Consider the following 27,129-nt stretch of genomic DNA (forward strand, 5'->3'; position numbering starts at 1 on the left):
GTTGATTACGTCTTAAGTGAATGTAAACAGTTGAGAAAGAAAACGTGTTTTTAAAGCAAAGTGACAGCAGCCTAATAAACCTGCTACTGTCTTTGTCCTTAATGTTCATCTAACAACAAAAGACAAAAAGAAAACACACACTGCTCTGGACTTAATGATTAATCCATATTTAATTTTTACGTAGTGAAAACTATGCAGTGTTATTTTACATTTGATTACTTTATTCAATTTATGAATATTGTGATGTTTCACTGGTGTGTCATTAATCCATGACCCAACCGGACCAGTAAAAAAATTCCTTATCATTGAGCCCTGCTGGAGCAGCTCTAAATATTCACTGTGCTATTAAATGAAAGATAAAATATGATAGAGCAACAGAATGAACAGTGAAAGTAACAGAAGCAATAGAATAAATATTAACAGGTATAATTAGGCGTGAAAATAACTGAAGGAAATATTTATTTGCTAAACGAATCAAGCCAACTAATTTGATTTATATTCTTTTATTCATTTTTATAAATTAATCTTTTTTTCTAAATTATTATTATTATTATTAAAATTACAAATGCAATGAATATACAGGATCGTTACTCTGTATCAGCAAGTATAAAAAATGAAAGTGTCAGTATCGGACTCGTTCTGGAAAAAGTGGTATGGGTGCATCCCTAAAAAGAGTTAGATATACTTATCATGCTGATTCTCATCTGTTGCCATAAAACACAGCTGATGCAATAATGCGTCTGATTCTAATGCTTCAAATAAATCATTTTTTAGTTTATCTGACAATGAATGTGGTACATGTGATGTGAAAACATATTCTTATCAAAGGCAAGTTTATCTCACTATTCCATAATATATACAGTAGGAGCAATATAGCTTGCGTGTATTTATTATATTTTATTTTAATTCTATAATCTTCTGAGGGAAACAAACACAAGAGAATGTCATTCTGGACCTGATTTTATCCATTGGAAATGGATTCGATTGTGATTTTTTTATTTTTTAAATAATTGTAACCAAAGTTAAAATGCATAATATTATTTGCAGATTCCTTGTTACAGCTGAAATTGGTTGTTTGTCATGTGTTTTAATGCATTATACTTTCTAAAGGTGTAACAATGAATAGATAAGTATTATACTGTATTATAACTGTGGTTACAATTATTCATGAGACCATACAATGCATTATAAGTGCATTACAAGGCATAATTAGTGCATTAAAAATACTTGCATTATATATAAAGGCTTTAAGTAAAGGGTAGGTAACTATTACATACATATGTTTATGAAAAAGAAATAATGATTAAGTGATGAATTGGTGTTATGAATTTTCATTTATTTGAAAAGTTTTAAGGTTTGGGTTAAAGTGGTGGATTCCTATAAAATGACTTGAGTACGCCAGCAGAAATCACAAAACACAATGAAACTTATTATGTCAAACTTGGTAAATATGTTAAATGTGATTGCATTGATCATATTTAATTAATGTCATTCGATAAATACAACAAAATCAATCTATTAATTCCATGAATTCAGTACTCAGTGAACCTAGAAGGATTCAAATATATTTGTAGCCTATTTTTAAGTTGATGAATGGGGTTCATTTTGGTTCCATTTTGACTAGATTTTTAAATTTTCTGAAGAAATTCTGAGTAGTGCTTACCAGTTCCAAACACTTCACTGCAATACTAACATATGCTTTTTTGGGTGGTTTCTAAGGCGTTCTTGGTGGTTGTTAATGAGTTGCTGTGCAGTTGCTAGAGTGTTCTGGGTGGTTGCTTATTGGACTGAGTTAAAATATCCACTGTGATTTGGCTCAGGTCTCTCCTTTAATGTCTGTGATCATGGAAATCTAGATTTTATTTATTTTTCATTTTTTAATCGTCTGCAAGGCAAAAATCATAAATCCAATCGTTAACAAGTAGAATGATTTCATGTTTTTGCTCGTATCTGCAGGATTATGCAACACAGTTTAATTCTAAAGGTTAGGAGTTTGTTCAAATCCCTAAACAAAAGTATGAGCAATATTTGTAGTAATGCGTGTCTTAGTAAACATCACTAATGAACCATTGTCCTTACTGCAGTGTGAGAAACCCCAAGCATGCGAAAGGAAGGATATGTGCTCCTCACAGGATGAGTAATGCGTTCACCAGTCTGGGCAAGTGCTTATCAGATCCCGCTCATTTCCAGGTGGAATATGCTTCTAAATGGGCTGCACTTAGGATGATTTAACAGACTGCTGTGTGGGGCTGACTAGATAATTAACTCCGAGTCTGGGAGGGAAGAGGATAGAAAGAAGGCACTGAAAAAGTATTTTTCTCTTGTTTTACAGTACAAATATTTAAGATACATGTACCTGAGAAGCTGTATAAGATAATAAGACAAATATATTTTAATATTAGAATACATTATATTTTCTTACCTATTGCCATTTTTTTTTCTTTCTTTTTCTAAGCATAAACCTTTTGTTTGATAACAACAAAAGCACATTTGATACGCACATTTCTAAGGCCCTAAATTAACAATGTATCTGTAAAATCTGCACAATTTACTACACGCCTGCTGTCGTCTGATTGACAGTTTATATTTTTTTAGCAAGTAAAAGGCCTTTTAGTATAATTGTAAAAACATCCACCTTCAGGTCGTGGTTCACATGCTGTGAAATCTTTACTGCACTCTAAAAAAAATGGTGAGTTGTTTAAACCCAAAATTGGGCAATATGGGCAAACCCAACCGTTTCATTTTTTTTATCCATATTTGATCCAAATTTGGGTTGAAACAACCCAGCATTTTTTAGAGTGTGATTTTTAGCAAGTAAGCGTAATAATAACTTTTTTATCATTAGTAATATTTCAAGATATTTCAGTTAAAATTCTGAAAATCCATGAGTATCTTCTGCATCCTGTTATTTGTGAAAAATTCAGAAGAGGTCATGCTTGGCACTGGAATACTATAGGATGTTACAGACATCTCCTAAGACCGAAAATCCAGTAAGACTATGCTGAACAAGCAGCCAGTCTCTGAAATCTATGGTAGTGCATTGATTAGCAATGCATCCTTGTGTAGCATCCTTATTGAATTGCATGTTAGCTAGACAACATGACCTCAACTCACAATGCTAAACGCAGCTGCACAGCAACGCTATTTAAATATGTCAGTCTCCCAGATCTGACATGACTGTTATCAGGTGCGTGATCGGTCCCGCACACAATGACTTTCTGAAAAACCACCGCCATTGTTCTTTCCCGGGGCATCAATGTTTCCTCAGCCTTCGTTTATCTCTTCATGTTGACCTTGCTCAAAATTTTCCCTCTGCGGCGCAGATGACCGGAGATAACAGAAGGTCAGTATAATTGGATCAAACTGACAGCTAACGGGCGACTGACGCTTCCCGTAGCAGCAGGTTAAGCCGCGTCTCACGCAGACTGAGGCTGTTCGTCGCCTCTCTCCTCTGCTGGCACGCTCCAGCCGATGACAGCCATCCGTGTTAGATTTGCCGTTAGTAATTGGCTTTACACAACATGATTGTGTGAACTTGCACAAAGACCCTTTGCGTGAGAGGTCTGGGGCAGCAGTCTTTGCAAGATTATGGTTCGTATGTACTCAGACTTGCATCACAAATAGCGAACGAACGAAAGACTAGATCAACTAGATCATGTCTCTGTTCTAGTGAGTCTACAGCCTATACATAGGCAGTTACCTTCTAAGGTAGCATCTTAACTTCATCTCATAAGAACTTGAATGCATTTCAGCCTATGCAATATTTACAAGTAAGTTCTGATCACCGGGTTTTGGAGAAGAACTTATATGAGAATGTTTTGTTGACTGTTTTTTATTAGTTTAATACAGGCCTTGAGCTATTTAAAGAGCACAGCAATCATTTTCAGATTTCTCCAGCATTTGATGAATCTTGCTCATAGTCTCATAGATGCAGAATTTGTTGTGCGCTCTACTATTAGTCTGTTTCCATTTCAGAGTTCTGAACGGAGAATTAAAAAATAGCTGAGACAAATAATCTCCTTGGTATCTGATTGCCTAACTCTTGAAAAGCCTGTAGATGCTTTTTTATCCCACCACTTCAGCACAAACTGAATTGGGTCACAATGCCTAATTGTCGCCCAATCAACCTTTACTAATGTAATGTCACTTATATTTAGCTGGAGTAAATGGGAAGTCTCAATGCAGGAGAAAGATAGCACAGAATGAGGCATCGGGGTGTGGAGATGATGGGATGGACTAGATCTTCTGCACTGGGCATTTAAATTAATGAATCATTTTTAAATGAATATTCAGGGTTAACTACAAGTTGAGCTATTTTGACAGCATCTGTGAGTGTCAATTACCACAAAAAATTATTCTGTCTTCTAAACAGAATGCACTCAAAGTACATGAGCCATTGTCGGTTAAGGCCTGTTCACACTGAATGTGAGACGGAGCACATCCTAAAGGTCTGTTCACAGCAGTACCAACTGTTCGTCAGGATAAATGAAGGCCAAATACACTCCCATACAATATGTCAGTCTTCCAGATCTCAGATTGCAAACTAACCTTCAGCTGGTCTGTCATCCTGTATCTTTATGTGTATGTGCATATATATCTTTAAACAAATTATTGAACCCAGATGATTTTTGGTAACACTTTACTCTAAGGTGACGTAGTTACACGTCCTAAACCAAACCGAACCCAAACCCTAACCGTAACTCTATAGTAAGTACATGTAGTTAATATTACTCAATACTTATTTGAGTAATTACAATGTAACTATTTCAGCATAAAATAAAGTGTAAACTGATTTTATTTATTTATTTATGCCAGGATATGAGGTACAGTGATTTATATAAATGCATAAACATATACACAAAACAATGTACAATGAGGAAAAAAACAATGTAAAATGTAAAAAAAAAAAAAAAAAAGATTAGTAAAATATAGTATATAAAAATAGTAATATATTTATGATAGTAAAATCCAACACATAGCACAGTTTAAATGAGCATGTTTTCACATATGTATGTGAGTACATATCTGTCAATTAATTGTTTTTGTTCGTTTTTTAGGACTTAATTTGTATTTAACCTGTGCATATGCATTAAGCTTGCCTTTGATATGAATGTTATTTGAGATTTCATGGAACTGAAAAAAAAAAATAATAATAATAAATTGTGATTGGAATAAACATAAACAGCTCTAACCAACATGTAACTGTCACAAGCCTAAATAATTTATTTGTTACAGAGAAAAAAAAAAAAAAAAAAAAGTTTAAACCATTTGAGAAGACAGACGGTAATACACTGTCAAAAAAAAAATGAATTGTTGGTTTAACTTAAAAAAAGTAAGCTCATTGTTTGCCTTAAAATGTTGAGTTCATTGAAATTGAAAAATTTAGTTAATACAATGAAGGCGATTGGTTTAATCAACAAAAACTCAAGATAGTATGTTATCCAAACCACTTTAATTATCTAAGTTGATTTTACAAAAGAATAATAATAATAATAAAAATGTTGTGATAACAAATCATGAAAATAATATTTTACAGTGTAGATTCTTCAAGAGAATTTGTATTTTTTCCTGATTAACTGATGATTATGCTAACCTGTCTCTTTCTCCTTGTGTCTCTATAGGTTGACCTGCCTTCCCTTCATGTTTCCTTCTATGTGCCATATCATTTGGACTAAAATGTATCTGTGTTCTGTGTCGCTCATCACAGGTTTAGCCCCTACGAATGGTATAACCCCCACCCATGCAACCCCGACTCGGACGTGGTGGAAAACAATTTCACCCTGCTAAATAGTTTCTGGTTCGGAGTTGGAGCTCTCATGCAGCAAGGTAGACGCCTCTGCCTGCCCCCCTTAGCACACATCCCACTCTTTTGCTGGGGGTCCCAACTTGCTCTTGTCAGGCCCACTATGATGCATGGGTGCCTCTGTGCATGTAGTTCTAGAAGCAAATTGTGTTGCTGGCCAGTGGTATGAATGGGGCTGTGTGGGACTTGAAAGTGTTTATTGGTGGGTGTTTGGTAGAGCAGTGGTTCCCAAACTTAGAGTGTCATACCCCCTGAGGCATTTAACATCCTTCTGCATACACCATCTCTAACACTCGGACTGCAGTCACACCTTTTCCATTAAGGCTTAGGGTTAGGTTTCCCCCTTAAATTGATTTACAGGTGCACTTTTTACCTTTATAAAGGCAAAGTTTTTCTAACCCCATTAAATGTATGTCATGTTTTATGTCATATTCTTAAAATTCCATTAATTTTATTATTAATATAATAAAGCAATAAATTATGGTAAAAACAAAGTGATAATTTGAAATATTAGACTAAAACCACCAGTAGGGGTGGTCACTGTCTGAATGAGTGAGTCATCGAGTCATTCATTCATTCAGTAACGAAGCAAGTGGCTGTATTTATGGCTGCGTCCGAAAGCTTAAAATGCTGCCTTTGAAGGCTTGCATACCAAGGTAGGAAGGCATCAAGGCATGTCCGAACCCAATGTTAGCTTCACTTCCTGTCTCCTGAGAAACTGTAACTTCATCCGATTATTTTTTTAAAGGAAGCATTGATATATCCTTTGCTACTTTGCTCCTGTTATGCTGCCTCAGAAGTCTGTTTGAAATCAGTTTCATGAGGTACCTTCGTATGCAAACGCTATCAGCAAAGTCATTAGGTGTGTTCAACTTGAAGCGGCACTGTGCAGACCGATTGACCTCGTGACTCCCCACTAAACCACTTTTTTAATTAATTAACCACTAATACATTCAATTTCATTGGTTACAGTGATAGGTAGGTTTAGGGACCAGTGTTTGGTGTAGGCAATCAGTAATCTGTGTCTGCAATCTGTGCCTTACATGACCAATAAAATCTTAAGAATCGGCTGCAGGGTGGCATGGGCCTGGCTTCTGACGTCACACTTGGATGTGGGCCGGGTTGGATGTCCACCGCAGGCTGCAGCAAGACGCTTCTCAAGTTTTCAGATGCAGCCTATGAACGTGTCATTGAATCATTGACTCTCCCAATTCGTTGAAAACCACAGATTCTTTCACTAGCGAAAGATCACTGTGTGTTGCTTGGAGACGCACAACAATTCTGCTGTGGCTTTCTTTGGAACTATTATTTCATTGCAAATAGAACAAACAATATTGACAATACTTTGTTTAAAATGTAGACTACATCACTAAATATTACCTTTTTGTTTGTTGAACTGTTGTATAAAATCAATGTCACATTTGCAATTGTGTGGATATTCGGGAAAATTGCATTCTTGCTCGTATAACATATTATCAACATCATCATATCAAAAACTCAAACAGGGTATGTTTCTGTATCAAAGAGAGTTTGAGTCCTAAATCGATCTCTATGCACAGTCTGTGTCTATATTTGTTTTTTATGCTAGTAAATTCTAAAACTCCACCTTTAAAGGTACATTGTAAGACCATAATGTAGCGCGAAGGCAGCATACTCTGCAACCACTCATGTGTACGCTGCTTGTGTGGATGCAGTCAGTTTTGACCGCAAAAGATGAAGTAATTTGATTGTCATGTATTTGACCATTTACAGCACTACCATTTTCCCGTTTTTACACTAGAGATGACATCTTGCCTGTTAGAAATACATGCTCAGGTATTTTAAGATGGGGTAGAATTATATGAACAGCAAAACTCAGCATTTTGTTCACGTGCCCCCTCTGTCACCTCACGAACCCTTAGGAGTTTGCGTACCCTAGTTTGGGAACCACTGGGGTAGAGGTTAAGGGGTTCATTAGTTGCATGCTGAACTTTCCCATAACCACTTTTCTCTTCGCTCATCAGGGTAATGAGCAGGTAAGTCCAATTTCATGGTCAGAAAATGGCAGAATGACACAAAGACAAATTCTTGGTCATGTCCTTTGTTTTAGACTGCCATGTATGTTCTTGACTTCTAACCATAATCCTAACAAATCCTGATGCCACATCTTCTCAACTGCGGGATGCAGATGTTTGCGATTGAGAAAGGCCTATGATGAATGAAGGACAATGTCACATGTAACCTGCATGCCTTTGTATTGCATCAGACTAGCAAAATAAGTTTTGGTTGAGAAATGAGAGACACCAGGCCCTTGTTTGCAAAGTAGCATGGGTAATGTTTGAATCTGCACTGCATCCATCAAATGGAATGATTTACATCCAGGATTGGATTGCAATGTAACATTTGCATTGTGAGCCTTTGTGAAATCTACATTGTTAAAGAGAACAATTCAGGACTGGCTGAAACCAGCGACCAGCTGTTTGCAATGTTAGACAGCATGGATATTTGTCTTGACACGGGATGTCAGAAGTTTAAAAACATTGCATTATGAATAGTTGCATAGCTGTTCTAGTTGGTGGAGCAATTTGTCTGGTTAATTTTTATAATAAAGAAAACTAAAAGAGTTGCAGGGCCATGTGCAGTCAGTCTCCAACTAGAGCAGAAGTCTTCACCCCTGCTCCTGGAGACCCTGTAAAGTCCTGTAAAGTTTATTTCTAACCTGCTTCAACAACTGCCTGTTTTCAAGCAATCCTGAAGAGCTTGATTTGCTGCAGGTGTGTTTGATTAGGGTTGGACCTAAACTCTGCAGGACAGTGAGCCTCCAGGAGCAGAGCTAGGGTTAGGGTTAAGATTGATGACCTCTGAACTAGAAAGACAAGTGATCTCAACCACATGAGAATGAACAATAACAGATCTGCGATGTCCTAAGGTGGTTGACTAAATGTGTGGGTTCATCAATGTACGTCTTGCACCAAGAGCAGGTAACCTACTGAACCCCACATGTGATTGGCACTGAGAAGAATTATTTCCTTTGAACAAGGAATCCTCAGTAAGCAAAGGTCATTAAAAGTTAGCTAATGTGTTTGGATCATTGTGAAAATGGAGGTATTATTTTCTGTTCTAAACTAATTGTCCAAAGGCATCACCCAATAAAAACATAATTTTAGGGTGTCATTGGGACTGTCCTTTGTTTAGGTTTCTCTGCGAGTTTGGAAGAGAAGATGTGGCATTAGGCTGAGGGCAAAATGAGCAGGGTTTGTGTATGATGACTGTGTGCATGTCTCTTGATGAGTGAGTAACACTACACTGTAGAGAGGCTCCCCTGCCCATGGCTTGTCAGCCCCGAGAAAACTGTGGGATGGCGTGCTTGGTCATGACGTTACCTTGGGTACATGACAGTCAGCCCCAACCAGGTTATATAAGGTCACCCTGACCGAATGGTCCAGCATGGTGATACTTTGAAATGACAACATTTATTTCTTCTTGGGATGGTTTTCGGTTAATAATTGTACACTGTTTTGACACGACTGTATGTTTGCTTCTTTAAAAAGTGGTTGTGGGTGCCAAGGCACCTTTTCCACTATTGATTTTTCTAAGTCATGTTTAAAGGTGAAGTGTGTAATATATGCGCCTCTAGTTTCTCAGACTCTCCTTCCAACCTGCGCCTAACCACTTGCTTGGATAAACAGGTATTCCTGTCCAAAACTCAAGCCATTGTTTGAGCCACATGTTGGAATGCTCAAACACTAGTGTTTGCACTTAGAAAGTCAGAGCTATGGTCGATGAATGCTTTGGATATAGTTGTCTCTGTGGATGGGATAGGAGAAAGCATTGGAAAAAATACACACTTCACCTTTAACAAATGAACTGCTAGTGTAGGTAAGGGGAAAGTGATTTTTTTCCTTCCTATTTCAATGGTTGTTCAGGCTGTCTGGTAGCTAGAGTTATATACCCAAACTCTGGTCTTGATTGACAGGTCACTAGAGCACTACCAGTCTGTTGAGGCCTGATTTAAACTCACGTTTGCAGTTCAATTGTAATTCATGTAATGGCTAATCTTTTTGACAGTCCATTGTGTTTTGCCATGGACTCAGTATGTCAGATCAAAGCTTACAATGACTCATAGAACTTGAGAAGAGGTGCCAGTTATTTCCCTGTGCTCTTGTCCTCTGACATCTCCTCCAAGTACAACTAGTTATTGCCCCTACTTTTTAATTAATTTCCCCAAACATGACCATGGTGACAACTTGATTAAGGGATAACAGAAAATTATACTTAGGTTGTGACATAAAATGGCTCTTCATTTTGGCTTTTACCCACAAGCCAAATGGATTGAAGAGTGTAGGGCAATTCAAAGACGGAAGCAAATTATGAGCCCTTTATGCTTTAATACAAAAATGAGAGTCTGTAATCTAATTAAATTTGGCCACATAAATTCTCATGAAACATAAATGAATCCCCACCTTCACTGTGGTTGACTTTGGCGTATTTAGTTAGCATGGATATATCATCCCAGCCTTTCCCTGCAACTAGTTCTAGTGTCCGGACTAGGTTAGATCTGTGCATCTGGTGCTGGTCCTCACATTGAAACCACTACTTTACCCTGACTACTATCTCTGCTCCTCTCCACTAGGATCTGAGCTCATGCCCAAAGCCCTTTCCACCAGGATAGTAGGAGGAATCTGGTGGTTTTTTACCCTAATCATCATCTCCTCCTATACGGCCAACCTAGCCGCCTTCCTCACCGTGGAGAGAATGGAATCTCCAATTGACTCGGCTGATGACCTGGCCAAGCAGACCAAGATTGAGTATGGAGTGGTGGAGGATGGTGCTACAATGACCTTCTTTAAGGTAAGTCTGTCATACCACTTGCATAGTTAATATCAAACTCTACATATTGGTTTTTTTTCACCGACATGGTTCGGATGTGGGTCCAGGGACAGTCCCAATTCTCAAACTGTTCGGTGCATTTCCAACACCCGAAAGGAGGTTCCGGGCCATTCAAATTCAGCCTTAAAAATTTGCTGGTCTTTAATGGAGCCGGATAGTGGGGACAGAGAAATGCTAATAATGTTGCACTACATTGCTCTATATGTCTAAATATATAAATATGTGCATGAGAGCGAGACCTGGCATGTCAGACTGCTAGTGAATCAGCGGTCTCAGTTTCAGTATCCCTCCACAAGGACAGAAGAGAGTACCGGCAGTTTATAGGGGAGAATGTTCCACATAAGGATGATGCATAACCGGATCGCCCTGTGACATCCACCGGGTTTGCCAATAATGACCAGCTAACTGTACATTTTCCTTCACTAATTTGATTTGATTTTAAACATTGTTAATTGATTACAGCTTTACTAATTGAGTCACCAGGAAGGTCATTGACAGGCTAGTATTTTTAATATTGTTTTGTGCATCTGGTGAAGAGACCTTTGCCAGTCGGGTGGTCTGGCACATTGAATAGTGGTGTCACATGGATTATGTGAATCTGTTTTGCTTTAAGGACAGCACTGTTATTACCCCGCTAGTGAGAAATGTCATGTTGCTTTTGAACTGCTAATCTATTTTACTGATAAAATCGTCAGAGCAGCGCTGACGATGTAATGTACTGTACTGAACGTGTGTGCGTTTGAGTGGGAGAAAGAGTGGGAGAACGAGAGTATGAGATTTCTGTACATAATAAAACATAATTTTGTGGCAAAAAAAAACATGGAAATAATTGGTTGTTTTTATCATATTGTTTACTATATTTATCTGCTTGGTCATTGCCATTGTGGGTTTTGGTTCTTTTGCGGTTATAGGCTTCAACGACCTTTGAAATAACTGATATTATTTGATATGGAACTGTAATTCAGTCAAGACTTGCCTGGAGCTACTTTAGCTGTGCCTTTCCCTGAAAATAATTGCACACCTTAGAACGTCCGTCAACCAATCAGATTCAAGCATTCAACAAAACTATAGTATAAATGGAGAATAATGGGGGTAGAATAATGATCCCCACTATATTTAGTGGAGATTCAATTTTTTTTTTTTTTAATTTATTTTTTGCTGTCCCATCACAATGTCTTAATTTGAAATCTCAGGGTATGTGAAGTGTGCAATAAAAAGCAAAATGTTTGATAGTGAAGTTTTTATAGTTGACCTAATAATTGAGGTTGTGTTTCAGAGCTTTTACTGCTTTGGACTGCTGGAAGTGTTGAAACCATTTTATGACTGCACTGTTTAGTGCCTCTATGTGGGGGATCTCCTCTGCATTTCTTTATTCAGCCAGAGGGCCATGAACATGTTCACTGTGAGAGTTAAATGACTCTTATTAAGTCAATATTTTTGCTCTGAGATCACAGCATGGAGACTGTCCCCTTAGCATTTGTAACCAGTTCAGTAAAAACCTCAGCCAGCTGTTACAAAGCACTTTTTGTCTTTCCTATCTGCCTGTTATATATTCGTGTAAATATTCAGAGGTATATTGAGCATATAGTAATTTTCTGTAATTCACTAAATGCTAATACAATTGTATTTAAATGTCATTATAATATATATTAAGTTAGTTTTTTTTTTTTTTTTTTTTCACTTTAAAGTCAGCAAAATTCAAAATGAACCCAGTTTGCTTCATTAATACATATTTATTGTGAACAATGCACCAGTACAGTTAATTCTAAAGAAAAAAGTGTTTGTAAAATCAGATTCTTTTTATGATCCAATTAATTCCCGAAGGAATTGGCAACATTTTCCTTTTGTTGAATATACATGTTTCAGTTTCATAGAAATATGTCACATATTATGGAAGTTAGAAGTGTTGAGTTCACTGGGACACAAATAAAACACAAATATGGGAATAATTTAGGTTGTTAAGGCACCTAATTAAAGCAGTGTAAATCCTGAAAGAAAAAGACACCCTAATGTAGATAGCAAAATTAGAACAGATACTGGAGAGAGAGAGAAAAAAAATGTAGCTCCTTCAAAGCATCCTTTTCCTGACAACGCCTATAATCCATTCCAGTCAGATTTCCTACAGGAACAGCAGATGTTCGGAGCGCTGAACACATATGCTCTTTTAGCAGGTGCTGATGTATTTAGTGATTGAGTGGCAGTGTGAGTGATTGACGGTTTGATAAACTGCCTTTATTGATTCTGTATAATGCGCTACAGAGAGACAGTAACAGAACTCAATAGTATCAAGAACACTACACTTTAAATTAAACCGGTTCGTTTTATGTTCTACAATTACAGAAATTTAAAACTATATCAAACATGGAAACCCCTTGTGTGGCTGAAATAGTTTTGTTTTTGCGGTTTTAGGTTCTTTACATCTGTACTTTCACAGCTGGCTTTTATAGCTGCTATTGATTTGAAATGGTTACAACCCTAATCTACTGCTATATAATTTGGAATATTGGTTCTCATTCACTAACCATGTGTACACACAAATTTGTGTGTGAAATCTATGTACCAACGTTTTCACAAACAAATCCTATTCAGGCTCATTGGAAAAACCTCCATGTGGCAACTTTTCTGCAAAATGATATTATGTTGCGTCTTGCACATTCCACGACACTTTCAAAGTGAAATGTCCAGTGAGTGGCACTAAAAGTGTTCAGATTTAACCAAAACAGATGAATGTGAATCTGGAAATGTTTTCATAACGTTGGTTGTTGTATATATCATGGCAGTTCGTAAGTGAAATGTCCAGTGAGGGGAGCTAAAATGTTAATTCTCTATCGTATTTGAAAATAACGTATCTAAACCCTAAACATACCCGATAGTGTTAACAAAAGCAAACATGAGATAAAATTGACAAGGTGCCTTCTGTATGAATGCAAACACGTCCTGGGATTGATTCCGGGATCGATCCTGGGATAGGGACCTAGTAAAATTGCCGGGATCAGTCTCGAAATGTGCCCTGTGTGAACAAAAAGCAGGACCAATGCCGTAAGGAGTGTGTCATAATGATGACGCCAAAAGCTGACATTGTTCGCCAGCTTAGTGGAACGATACGTGATGTGCTAGTTAATGATCAAATCAGAGAAAAAAAAAAAAAAAAAAAAGCATGAGTGTGGTTTCTCGAGAGAGAAATCGCAGATCATAAGCAAACTTAAGATGTGGCGGAGACATTACACTTATGTCACATGTCTTTACGGGATCTTCACGGGATGAATATGAATGCACCAGAAGATTCCGGAAAATAACTGGCAGTGTGAATGAACCAAAATCGAATGGTCCCGGGACAAATCTCAGGACACTTTACCCGTGTATTTTCCGGAATCCGCTGTATCATGTGAGCCACTGTGCAAGTTTACTACATCAGAAAAGACACACATATGGAGCTGGTTATGTGATGAAAACTTCAAAATGTATTAGATTACAATGCACTATGGTAAAAGTGTTTTGAGGTCATAACATTGAGCAAGGAACCATACGAAAATAAGTTATTTATTAATCAATAATCTGCCCCTGTAATCATATTTTTGTGTGAAAATGAATAAAAGCTGTTGCAATTTTACTGTCTCTAAAGTTCTTTTCAGCTGGAAACTGAAGTGAATTGTATGTGTTGGTATGTGTTTGGAATTTTGCAAAAATGTAGGTAGAGGCACATTTCTCTTCTTTCTTTCTTTTTTTTTTTTTAATGAACCTTTGTTGAACAAATCATTCATCAAAAAACTTACATAAAATGTATTCAAAATGTATAAAAAATGTAACAACATACCACACATACTCAAAAATAACATGCTAGTGTGTCCTAATAATCATATTAAGATTCAATTTTATACATGCTCAAGGATCTTGCTGCACATGTGAGAGTGTCATATGTTTGCTGAGAGTGATGAAAGGCTGTAAAGGAAATTATATGCTGATGGTTTGGATGAATTTTATGCAAATTACTAACCTCGGGTATGTGGTCACTCATTTATAATAGTCCAAATTCATTAAAATTAGAATGAGGTTAGGAGCAAATTCAAATGCATACGCATGTTTTGTGAATTAGGTGGATTTTTTTGTGAAAAGTTCTTATGTGCATATAATCCACATTATTAATGAATGAGATTAAGTTCTTTCTTGTTTTAACATGCGAAAAGAGAAATGTTATGCAGTTATTAATTAAAAACAGCTCAATTCTCAACAGCTGTTTTTGTCAATTTTTCTTTTATATCACAAATTTAAGCTAAGATTTTAAAAACTCACGGTGTACACTATAGGCTCACGACGTCCCTAACACCAATATTTTAACAATTTAGAAAAGACAAATCACTGTCTGGCCAGCTGAGGTTTTGGTATGGAGATAAATGTTAGAGTCATTATTTTTCAGTTATACTACAGCACACAGTGAGTGTATATTAGCACCCTTTACTGTTTGCTTTTGGGATCTATTAGAGCGTAACGGTGGCGTGTGACGTCTGGCTATGCTGTTATTACAGGCCACCTATGTGAGATTCTGCTGAAGGGATGGGAGAGGTCAGAACATCAGTTTCAGATGCTGCATTCTCTAGACCTCAAAGCTGTTGGTGGTTTTTAGCATCGTAGGGTTTTATTGCTGAAAAATTATTTTAATAATATATGTTGAGGTTTATTGAAATGGCCGCTAGCGAGTGTCTGATGAGGCACTGGGGAGTTTGAGCTGGATGACTGTGCTAATAGAAGCTCACAATTTGAATCCTTTGATCATTCTGTTATGCAGTATGTTTCTCAATGTACTGCACTCGTCCTGTAAAAGCGATTGCTTTTTGGGTCGATGAGAGTATGTGTAAATGGTTTGAAAACCCATTGTAAGCATGATTAATGTGTGTTGTATGTTCTGGCAGTGACAAATAGGGTCAGAAATTAATTTTTCTAGTAAGGGGCAATATTTGCCCCCTGGAAAAGGCTGGAATTGAATTCAAGGAGCATTTTACCTTTGTAAGGGAAATTTTAATAATTAGCTTATTAAATGTATTTGTATTGTCTTTTATGTCAAATACTTATTTAACCAGTTATTTAGAATCGTAATGGAATACATAAAAAAAAATATATATATATATATATATAATAAAAAAAAAATGATATGTGGGGAAACGGCACATATTCTGGCTACTCAGACAAAACAAGCTAAAAACCGTTTATGAATTAGTAAATTAGAAAACCAATGTGAAGTGTGATTATTTTAGTAGTATGAAAAACAAAACTGCTATTCAATTGGGATTAAATCATATACAGAAAGCGAGCAAAGAACGAAGCAGTCCATGACTGTTATCGCAACGCCTCTGATTGGCCATTGGATTCATAAGCTCAACAGAAACGTGTGATTGGTTATAATGCTCAATGCTGCAAAAAGCACGTAAAAAGAAATCTGATGCAATGTGAGCAGACCTAAATGTAATGCCGCAATTGTTTAATTCAATTTCACATTTATTCGTAATAGATTTAGTTTAATTGTGTATGGACTTTTTTTTTTTTTTTGCCCCTTATCTTGAATTTTGGGTAATTTTTGTTCATTTTGGTAGAATTTTTGCCCCAAGGCCCATTAATTTTAGACCTTGGTGACAAACCTGAGGGGGCGATAAAGTTTACTTTAACTGCATGTCATTAAACCAGATTATACAGGAGGTTAGCTATAATCACACCCACCAGTTAACTAACTTTAACTAAATTACAGTACACAGCGAGAGTCTCTTCCAGCCTGAGGAATCTGTCAGTTAAAAAAAAAAAAACACTGACAACACTGCACACAAAGATAATGAAATCAAGCTTGTGCTCGAACCTTGGTATATGCACGCTTCTTTCACCAGCCACTTTATTAGGTACACCTTGCTAGAACCAGGTTGGACCTTTAGAGCTGCCTTAATTCCTTGTGGCATAGAATCAACAAGGTGCTGGAAGCATTCCTCTGAGATTTTGGTCCATATTGTCATGATAGCATCACACAGTTACTGCAGATTTGTCTGCTGCACATCAATGATGCGAATCTCCCATTCCACCACATCCCAAAGCTGCTCCACAGAACTGCCACTCACTGGATATTTTTTCGTTTTCGGATGATTCTCTGTAAACCCTAGAGATGGTTTGCATGAAAATCCCAGTATCAACAGTTATTGAAATACTCAGACCAGCCTGTCTGGCACCAACAACCATGCCACATTGAAAGTCACTTAAATCACCTTTCTTCCCAATTCTGATGCTCAGTTTGAACTTCAGCAGATCATCTAGACCATGTCTACAAAGTGGCTGGTGAGTTTGTATATACATGGTTCTTGAATCTGATTGGCTGAGAGCCTTGCCATGCTATGTTCTACTATTATCCCATGGAAACTGTTTCACAATTTGTATCACTCTGCTTGTTTCTGCCAGATCTATACTGGCAGCATTTCTCACAGCGAGCCTCAATGGTATAGGAGCAAACCCAAAAATACTACTGTTATTGTGTCACGGAATGTAGCTTTAAGAGGTTTTTTCTTTTTCTTTTTTTCTTTTTTTAAAGTGAGAATGTAGTTGTTTTGACCTGAAATATGTGATTTATATATAAACATAGTGCCTACTTGAAAATTAGTTTAGGCGTTTTCAGGGATGTAAGCTCCGGGCCGTCAGCAGCCATTCAGCTCTCATGTACCCGCAGAGAACAGCTTTATCTCGGCCAGTCTCGGCCAATTTGCTGCTTATGTAGAAAATGGTTAAACATGATATATAATTCATTTTAAGTATATCACATGGGCAATCTTTGGTCTTATTAATCTATTAATTGTTCCATAAGCAAATCAAATTGACTAAGGGCAAAGTTACGTTTCATAACTTTATATTTTTATTTAATTTAAATCCTATACTAACTAGAGCGCTGCTTTTATACTTTTGACTGAATCATGTGCTTGTGTTTATTTCCTATTGTACAAACTTATACTTTTTTAATGGCTATTATTGTTCATTTAAATATTATTGTTTAATAAATATTTTATTTTATTTAAATAATACGCCATATTTGGTATTGAGAAAGTCAGTACGTTAGTAATTGTGATTTTGACTTCAGTGAAAGTTACATTATTACGCCATTAGCTGGCGGCAAAGACTGTCTTTATAAGTGAGTCAGTAGAAAAGACTTTTATATTGAAAGGGACTGAAACAAGGTTAACAAGGAAATTTTTACTTTAAACAACACCTTATAAGACACAACCAACAAATGCATTGACCAGCGCTGTCATGGGAAATCTGCTTAACTGTTTAAAGAATACTAAGACACAGATATCGCTTTCCTCAGCAGACAGCAGATTCCTCGCTTACCTCTGATCCTAAGCCAAAATCTGAAGTCTTCGACTAGTTTGACATGTTAATGACCATTGCTGTCAAATCTTACCTCCAACGAAATTCTGGCAGCGTCAGAAGATTTGACGCACTGTCCTGACTTCTCCTACAACAACCATCAAATCAAAAAGCAATAGGAGCAATGAACCTGATGATGCAATTAGTGAGACAACAACGAACGACCACTTGCTCCACTCACATCGTCTTGTTTTTTTTGTTTGTTTTTTTTTAAGAAAAGCCATGCTCAAAACTATATGTCAATATGTCTCTCTCAAAAAAAAAAAAAAACCTTCCATAAAACATATATTGTGTAAATTTAACACTTTTAGCTCCAAATCCACAAAAAGAAAGATTTTTAGCCGTGAGATATTCTGTGGTCTTCTTCAATATTATAGTAGCAGAAGATTATGGCCATTTTAGGGGGCCACCATCTGGAAGCCAAGCGTTCCCTGTTCTCAACATACTGCCCTAAGGCTGACACATTAAATTATAGAATATTCTAGCCCATGAAAGCAGGTGGAGAACACAGAAGACGTATTGGCCAGATATAGTCCTCCTCTTCTCTGGAGGTTTGCTTCCTTTGTCCTTCTCTGCTCTGAGGCATCTTATTATCTGTCACGTCTAGTGTGCCACATTCTATGCTTCAAAAGATATTATGATCAAAAAGAGGAGCAGGCTCACTGGGAAAGCAGCCCGACCTCTCTCTCTTTCTCTCGCTCTCTTATCCTTCAGTATCAAAACAATCTGTGGCAACCTTTCACACAGAGGAGCACACCTTCACTCACTTCCTGGCTGCTGTTCATCAGTCACATCTGTGTCTGTGAGAAGCTGCTCCTCTCCTCTGACCACCTCAGCTGCTATCATTGGCTTTTTAATTTGTTGAGAAAGTTTTCGTGGAATCTGCAGCCAGTTCTCAGGTTCAAAACCTTCATATTTCCTGAGCAATCTTCGTCTTATCAATCCTCAGTGAGTTTTTCTCTTCTCGGGTCCTATGAGGAGGACCCCTGGACCGTAGAGATGAGATAGTCGGAGGAAGCGAATCACAGCTCCTGATGAATCTGGAGCAGCAGTTAAAGAGAGCAGCCCCACCTGTAGAGAGGCACAATGATGCTTCTAGACTCTCGTGATTCACAATCACCAGTCATTCTGAGGCGGAAATTTCCTTCTAAACATTCCTTTTGGAATAAAATGGCCAAAAATGAATAATATTACTTTTTTAATGAACAAGTCTGGTGTAAGAGTATAACAATGTGGTGTATAATGTTATTATAAGAATTAATGTAATAGTTTAATATTTTTAAGTTTAATATTATTAATTAAAGTTTAATATTCATATTAATAATGATGATAATGAATGTATAATGAATCTTGAATATACATTTTCAAGAATTTTCAAAACAGATTGTCTATTAAATAAATGATCTATTAAAGGCACAATATGTAATATATTTGGATTAAAATTGGACTATATTATCCCAAATGTTTCCAAGAATGTTTAAATTCAGAGAAATAAGCAACTTTATTGTGTTACCCTCGATTTTGTAGAAACCATGGAAACACCAAAGACGCTTTAATATTATGTGTTTTATTAGACAGGTGAGCAACTGTTTGGATACATTCATCGACAGAAAACTAATCATGTTATATAGCTCAACACAGCAAGTCTTATTGTTTAATTCTCGTTTTCTTGATTTACCGTGAGTACCATGTTTTACCGTGCCTAATATTGATCTAGCTTACTGCAGTGTGCAACAAGTGTCTCATAGCAGCCGCCGAGCGAACGCAGAGTAGCATTATAACAACTTTCAACACACAAATGTGTCTAATATGATAAACAGCTCTGCTTTACCCCACATACGCTTGAGCGGAAGAAACGAAAGCAGCGACTGCGGCATAATAAAATGTCGCGCTCGTCTCTCATTAGCAATCACTCCAGCAGCCTCGTTCAGCTCCAACAGTTTTCAGCCACAATCTGCTTCATACTACAGTAATGTTAATAAATCTTTAGTACATTAGCTCATCTATGAATATGATTTCTGCCCCAGTCCCGTCCCAATGCTTTTCCACCGGTTGTGAGGTGAAGTCATCTGTGAAGTCAAGGCGTCATCAAGCTACACCTTTGTTTTAAATAAACAACCTCTAGTGGTGAAAAATTACATATTGTGCCTTTAATTAATACAGTGGAGGACTCCATATGTCATGTGCATATGACTTTTTGATTTTTTTTTTATTTTATTATAATTTAAGTAAATGTACTTAAGAAATGCAAGTATTAATAATTTTTAGTTCACTGTATTTTAATAAATTTAGGCCAACTAAATTTATTAAAACTTTTGAAACTTCAATTTTCATTTTTTTTTAAAATATATATATATATTATATAATATTCATTTTTATTTCTGTTTTAGTTATTTTAGTACATCAACTTGAACTAAATAAAAAAAAAAGATAAATAGCTGAAATAAAAAAAAAAAAGTTTTAAGTTTTTTTAAATATATATATATATATATATATATATATATTAATTTCAGTTTGTTTCATTTTAGTTTTTTTTTTTTTTTTAGTTTTTTTAATATGGTTTTAGTTTTAATTAACTATAAACACCCTGCTATAGGCAACTAATAATTACTACTATACTGCTACTAATTACTATTATAATCTGTTACAATTAAATAATAATCATTTAACTACAAAGTAAATACACTATAGGCAGGTTTAAAATTTAAACTTAGTTTTGTCTTAGTTTTACACCAGGGGTCCTTGCTCCGCCTACCCCTGCCCTGTAGTGTATACAAAAAGGAAAGAACAGAAGATTCATCCTCATTTAAGCTAAGTAAACATGTGTCTTTGTCTATTTCCTGTGCCTTGTAAACATGTCCAGAATGTGTTTTAGTTCATCAGAAGGTCTGCGTTTCTGATATTCTGGTCATTTCCAGATCTTTCCAGATATTTCCAGATGTTCAGCAGTCTCTGCTCTTTCCTTTGACTGCCCTCAGATCTTTCCTTTGAATCCTCAGATCAGGCCTGTGTGGTGAACTTTTTGGAAATCTGCAACACTCTGTTTTGCTTTTGCCCTTCAATATCAATTTGTTGAAATAATGATATAAGTTGTGCTAACAATCAGCAAATCTTTATATTTATTTATATGAATGAGGTATAAAGACAAGTCTCATCTTTAATACTTCGAAGAGGTGCAGTTATGTGTTTATGTAAGACCTAATCAAAGGCATTTTGACAAGTCTAACAATAGAGACCCAAGAGACTTTCTGCCATTACGCACACACACACACAGACATGCATACATAATCACGTGCCCTTCCCTGTGGTGCTCTGAGAAGCCTTTCATTGCGCACATACATCTCTCTCTCTCTCTCTCTCTCTCTCATGGCACAGCCTACGTGTCTGCTTTTTGTAAAACGAGTAGTTAGCAGCATCTTTTAAATATCTTTACATTTTGGTGTGTGTGAGAGATTTATCCTGTTAGAAGCTTCACAAAGACTGCCGCCATCCTGCGTGTGTCAATATAATGAGAATGTGAATTAAAATGGACAGCCACCTGCCCGCTGCAGTTTCCAGCATCATTATCAGTGGCTGAGCTATGGCTAAGGCCAGGAGATGTTTGTTTTGGACTGATCTCCTTCACTGCACACAGGCCTCTCGGTGGAATATCTCGCAGAGAAAAGACGAGCATTGTGTACTGGAGAACTCTGGCAAATGTTTAGTGAGGATATTTAAGATAGAGTCTTATTATCTATTCTGTTTACACCACATAAATATTACATATATAATAATTAGCGTTGTCAAAATTAACATTTAACAACTGCGATGAATTAAATATACATTCCCCCCACCCTTCAGGAGTAGGGGTGTGTGATATTGACAAAAAATGATGTCTCAGATAACGATAACGGTAAAACCTCATAAAGTTTTTGATATTCTTCATATTCTGTGTGATGGTCAGTTTACAGCAGTGACAGAAATTATTTTTTCCAATGAGTTTAAATTGATTTTTACCTTCAGTATCAACAAAATTCATCTTTACAATGCCGAGGAAACATAGAAGCTGCATATGAAGTGGCATTTAGATGCATTGAGACTGTTTAATGCAGCTCAGAGGGGATATGAATTTATTTAACCTGCACTTACAAATGCATACATAATATTTTGATGTTTTAAACATAAAATGTTTAAATGTTTTAAACATAAAATAAGTAAATATTAAATATTTTGAAATGATTTAAAAAATGAAAAAAATACTTTAAATGTGAAATTAAAGAAACGGCTAATTCATTCAGGAACCAAGCATTTGACTGTCTTAATGAGTGTGTCATTGAATCATTTATCCAAACGATTCATTCATTCAATAACAAAACACTGCCGTGTGTGGCTTAGAGACACTAAACAGTCCAATGGCTTTGTTTGGAACTATTTTCATTGGCGAAATAGAGCAAAACTAGGTAATATTGTGTTTAAAATGTATGTCACTTAATATTAACTTCTTGTTTATTGAACTGTTGTATAAAATCAATATCACATTTGTATCATGCTAAAAAAAAAACTGCACTTTTCGTGTGAAATTGATTAACTATATTAAATTATATAAATATAAAACACATACAGAGGTATTTTTGCTCCCTTATCTTAAAGTAAATATAATCTAAATCACCCAGTGAAAGCGTGCGCTCTAAATGCGCAAGCGCACTAATCTAACCCACTAGACTACATCACATAGTGTATGCGTGCACTCTCTAGATGTGTTTTTGTAAAGTGAGGGACATACTCAATAATGTCAGATCACACATCGTTAAAACAATCACAATATTATCATAGACGATATGTATATAGAACACCCCTATTCAGGAGGACTGATTCCATTAAAGGTGCAATATGTAAGAATTTTGCAGTAAAATATCCAAAAACCACTAGGCCAGTGTTATATATTTTGTTCACTTGAGTACTTACAATATCCCAAATGTTTCCAACTATCTGTAAATTGTGAGAAAGTTGCAATTTTAACCAAGGCTCCAGGACGTGTGAGGAGTCGCCTGTCATACCCGTGTTACCCTCGGTTTCCGTTTTTTTTTTTTTTTTTTTTTTTTTTTTTTAGAAACCATGGAAACACCAAAGACGCTTTAATATTTACATGTTTTAATAGACAAGGGAACAACTGTTACATGTTTTAATAGACAAGGGAACAACTGTTTTGATATATTTATAGACAGAAATCTAATTATTGTTATATAGCTCAACACGTTTAGTCTTATTGTTTAAATCTAATTTTCTTTCTTTTTTTTTATTTTTATTTTTTTGTAAGTACCAAGCTTTACCATGCCTCAGAGAAAAATCTTATTTTGTGAAGCAGCTAACATAGCATAATCAGATGCAGCTTTATTTTTAGTAACAGTAATACAGAATTTTCTCCATCATACAATACATTTTAAAATTAATTGCATGCCATTTATCAACACAAGCCATCCAGCATTTATTAATATGATATTCTAAAATCGATCTATCTTACTGCAGTGTGTAACAGTGTCTCATAGCAGCCGCTGAGCGAACGCACAGAGTAATGCTATAACATCATTTTCAACACTCTCAAATGTATCTAATATGATAAACAGAGCTGTGTTACCTCACACTCATGATCAGAAAAGCGAAAGCAGCGCTGGCGACTGTGGCATAATAAAGGTTCCGCTGCTCGTGAGGAGTGTGTTGCGCAATCGCTCCAGCGGCCTCGTTCAGCTCCCACAACACCCGGTCCTGCTCTGCTTTCATACTACAGTAACGTTAATAATTGCAACCATGAACATGATTTCTTCCCGAGTCCTATCCCAATTCTTTTCCACCGGCTGTGAGGTGAAGACCACATGTCCCAAGATTCTGCGCTCAAACTTGGCGTCATCAAGCTACGCCTTTGTTTTGAATAGGCCTCTAGCGACCTCTAGTGGACAGAAAATCCTACATATTGCACCTTTAACATGTTAGCTACAAAAAGGAAAAAAAAAAAAATTATATATATATATATATATATATATATCATGATTATATTATATTATTACAAGTTAATAATACATTAATAAATATGTAATAGCATAATATAATTTAATATAAATCATTCAATATTTGTATGCCACTTCTCTAACATTTTAAAACCGGTGAGAGCTAAACTGAATTTCAGTTTGAAATGCAAGCTCCTGAAGCTTCCTAGTCTTTAGTTTTAATACGACACCATTAAGTAGTAGTACTTCACGATCACAATATGATGAGTAGAGTTTAAATGTGTTCTACACAACATTAAAGTTTATTAAGGAATAATGGACCATTTCACTGTAATGTAGGCTCATACTGCTTAACATTCAGCTCTAGATACTTGAAGCCTGCTTTCTTGGGCAGAGATATGGACACATTTAGACATCAATTAAGATTCTTATCCGTTCTTTTAGAGTGGATCATTTTAATATTTATGTGGTGATTTGAAGTTGTGGATGAAGTCTCGGTTAGCCAACATGGGTGCAGCATACTTTTTTAATTGTCAGGGAATTTGAACTGCCTGTCATTCTTTAAGCACTCCAGCACTGTCTCAGCCAATAGAGCGCTGCAGCGATGGTGTATTTTTGTAGGCCAACCTGCAACAAACCAATAGGATTTTTCCATTTGCTTTTGGATTATTGCAGAAAATAAGCTCTGTGACTAACAAAAGTTTATGATTCTTACACGTTTTTTCTTTTCTTTTTTTTTTTCATCATGATAATCTTCACAATAGAACACGGCTTTTATTTTGAGCGCCTAAATATAATCGGCACAAGTCATAAGCTAAATGTAGGCTTTAAACGAACTACATGAACTTAAATGAACTACATTGACTTCAGGATGTGCTAAAATGCTGAAGGTCCTGACATACTCAAAGTTCTTTTTTTATTCTTCGTTTAGGGGTAAAAAGAAGTCCAAAATACCTTTGTAGCGATAAACTGTTAGCGAACATCTCAATGTTCCCCATGCTGCTAAAAGGTGACATTTAAATGAATATGTAAATATGCGCTGTGTGCTTTCCTCTCAATAACACAATAAACACACAACATAAATGACAGCGCTGAGAAAACAGCAGTTAAGAAAGCATCTGATCATAGTGATGTGGATATGTTTGCACTGGATCTGCAATTCAGCACTCCAGTCAAAACACATCACATTTATTTATATATCACTTTATACAATAGATTGCTTCAAAACAAGCAGCTTTACAGTATAAAACTTGAAAAAAAAACAGTGCCAGTGTCGCTTTAAATTAGAATTACAGCTTCAGTTTCTACTATACAGCAGCTCTCCAGTGTGTTCATGTTTTCACTCGTGTCTGACCTCGATGGACTGAATGGAAGAAATTAACTGGAGATGATTTCCATGTCAAAGAAGGCGGAGCCTCAGAGCCACACCCACCTATTACATCACCACCACAGACCAATGGTGGTTCAGAGGTGTTTACCAGCCAGAGTGAACTTTTCCTGGAATTTCGCTTTGGCAAGCTGCTTTGTACTCCAGAAACAAACTATTTTTGCCTCATTTTGTTCAAAATTACGTCACAAAAGTTCGCACCAGTATATCGGGGCCCTAACTCATTTCGGGGTTTGGGCCTACAAAAATACATCATCCCTGCAGCACCCTGTAGACAGAATGGAAGAGGAAATGTCTACGTATCAGTCAACAACAGGCTGACATCTGTTTACTTTCACACATCCAATACATCAATAATGTTGTGTGTTTTCTGGATGTTTCTAAATGAAAGTTGATGGATGTCCCTTTTCAGTCCAAAAGCTGGTTAAATATTTTATCTGGAACATATCCTTATTTTACATGCACATCACTCCCACAATAACATCTATTTATCAGGATCAACCAATTTTTCTACCATTTTTTTTTTCTTTTTTCTCTGAGTCAGAACAGATAATAAATTTGTTTCATTTTCATTCTCTTGTCATCTGTAAGAATAACAGCAGCGGCAGAAGAGAATGCTTCGGGTCTGATTGTAGTGTGCAGTAAATTAATCAAAGCCTCACAACAGATCGAGAACCAAGAGCAGATTAAAGTAACGCAATCTGTGAACACTTCAACATGATCAAAGTATTCGACAAATCACTGCTAATCAATCCAAACAACCTCAAATCAACCCAAATGCACAGATAGCATCGCGGTGATAAAGAAAGAATGAAGTGAAAATGAGAGATGATCACTAAATAACTGACACAGAGAGACTTTTGTCACTTCACACTTAAAGGATTGTGGGGGTTGCTTCAGTATCAAGAAGCAGTCTAAGTAAAGTTTCTGTACTAAAAAGTACTATGTACTTATTATAGTTATTACAGTAGCTGGGTAACAACTAGGTACTAACCCTGAACCTACCCCTAAACAAAACCTTAACCCATGTAGTTACCTTATATTAACCAGTACTTTCTTAGATAAGTACAATCTAAGTACACATACTGTAAAATAAAGTGCAACTAAAATATGAGTGTCTTGAATAGTGAAAAATGAAAACTATAATTTTTATTATTCAATGCATATGGTCCAATAGTGAGCTCTGTTCCAAAACCTGCCTACTCAAAACAATGTATTACAGTCAGTGCAAGCTGAATGGTAAAATACTCAAATGAGAAGAAATATTTTTTTGATTGTTGTTTACTTATTAAATTTGAGATTTTCCTTCTTTCTGTCTATCTCAGCCCCCATGGTTTTGCCTCATCAGCAGTCGTAGTCTACATGTGCAATCGGCTGATTTGTCAAGGGTAACTCCAGAAGATTCTGATAGGCACTTGGCAAATCACCCAGTTGATCTAAAATATCGACCGGCCACAAAAAGTCATTACACACAATAATGGCAGGCAGGACCTTGAGTATGTGACTTAATTAGGTTTCAAATGCCATCAGATGTGTTCTCAGAGGCACAAAAAGACCCGAGTTTAATATGCTTGAAGATTCTGTGCAATTGGCAACAGTTTCTCTTGTTACTAACCTTAATATCTAAGTTGATTATGGGTTTATTTGTAGTTCTACTGGAATAAGATGGTATTAATTTGTATTTTGCGTGCTGTCAGCAT

The 27,129-nt window shown here is 36.2% G+C and overlaps 1 protein-coding gene across 4 annotated transcripts in view; it reads left to right on the top strand.

The window, feature by feature from the left end:
* Positions 1–27,129, top strand: part of grik2 (glutamate receptor, ionotropic, kainate 2) — a 231,893-nt gene that overhangs the window by 175,477 nt on the left and 29,287 nt on the right. For 3 of the 4 annotated variants that reach the window (XM_051865970.1, XM_051865967.1, XM_051865969.1), the window contains 2 exons: positions 5,708–5,826; positions 10,416–10,633. In XM_051865970.1, coding sequence (XP_051721930.1) covers positions 5,708–5,826; positions 10,416–10,633 — 337 coding nt within the window. Of the gene's footprint in view, positions 1–5,707; positions 10,634–27,129 lie in introns of those variants that run through there. The other variant, XM_051865971.1, reaches the window with a different exon arrangement.

This window comes from Ctenopharyngodon idella, chromosome 16, assembly GCF_019924925.1.
Source record: "Ctenopharyngodon idella isolate HZGC_01 chromosome 16, HZGC01, whole genome shotgun sequence".
NCBI lineage: Eukaryota > Metazoa > Chordata > Actinopteri > Cypriniformes > Xenocyprididae > Ctenopharyngodon > Ctenopharyngodon idella.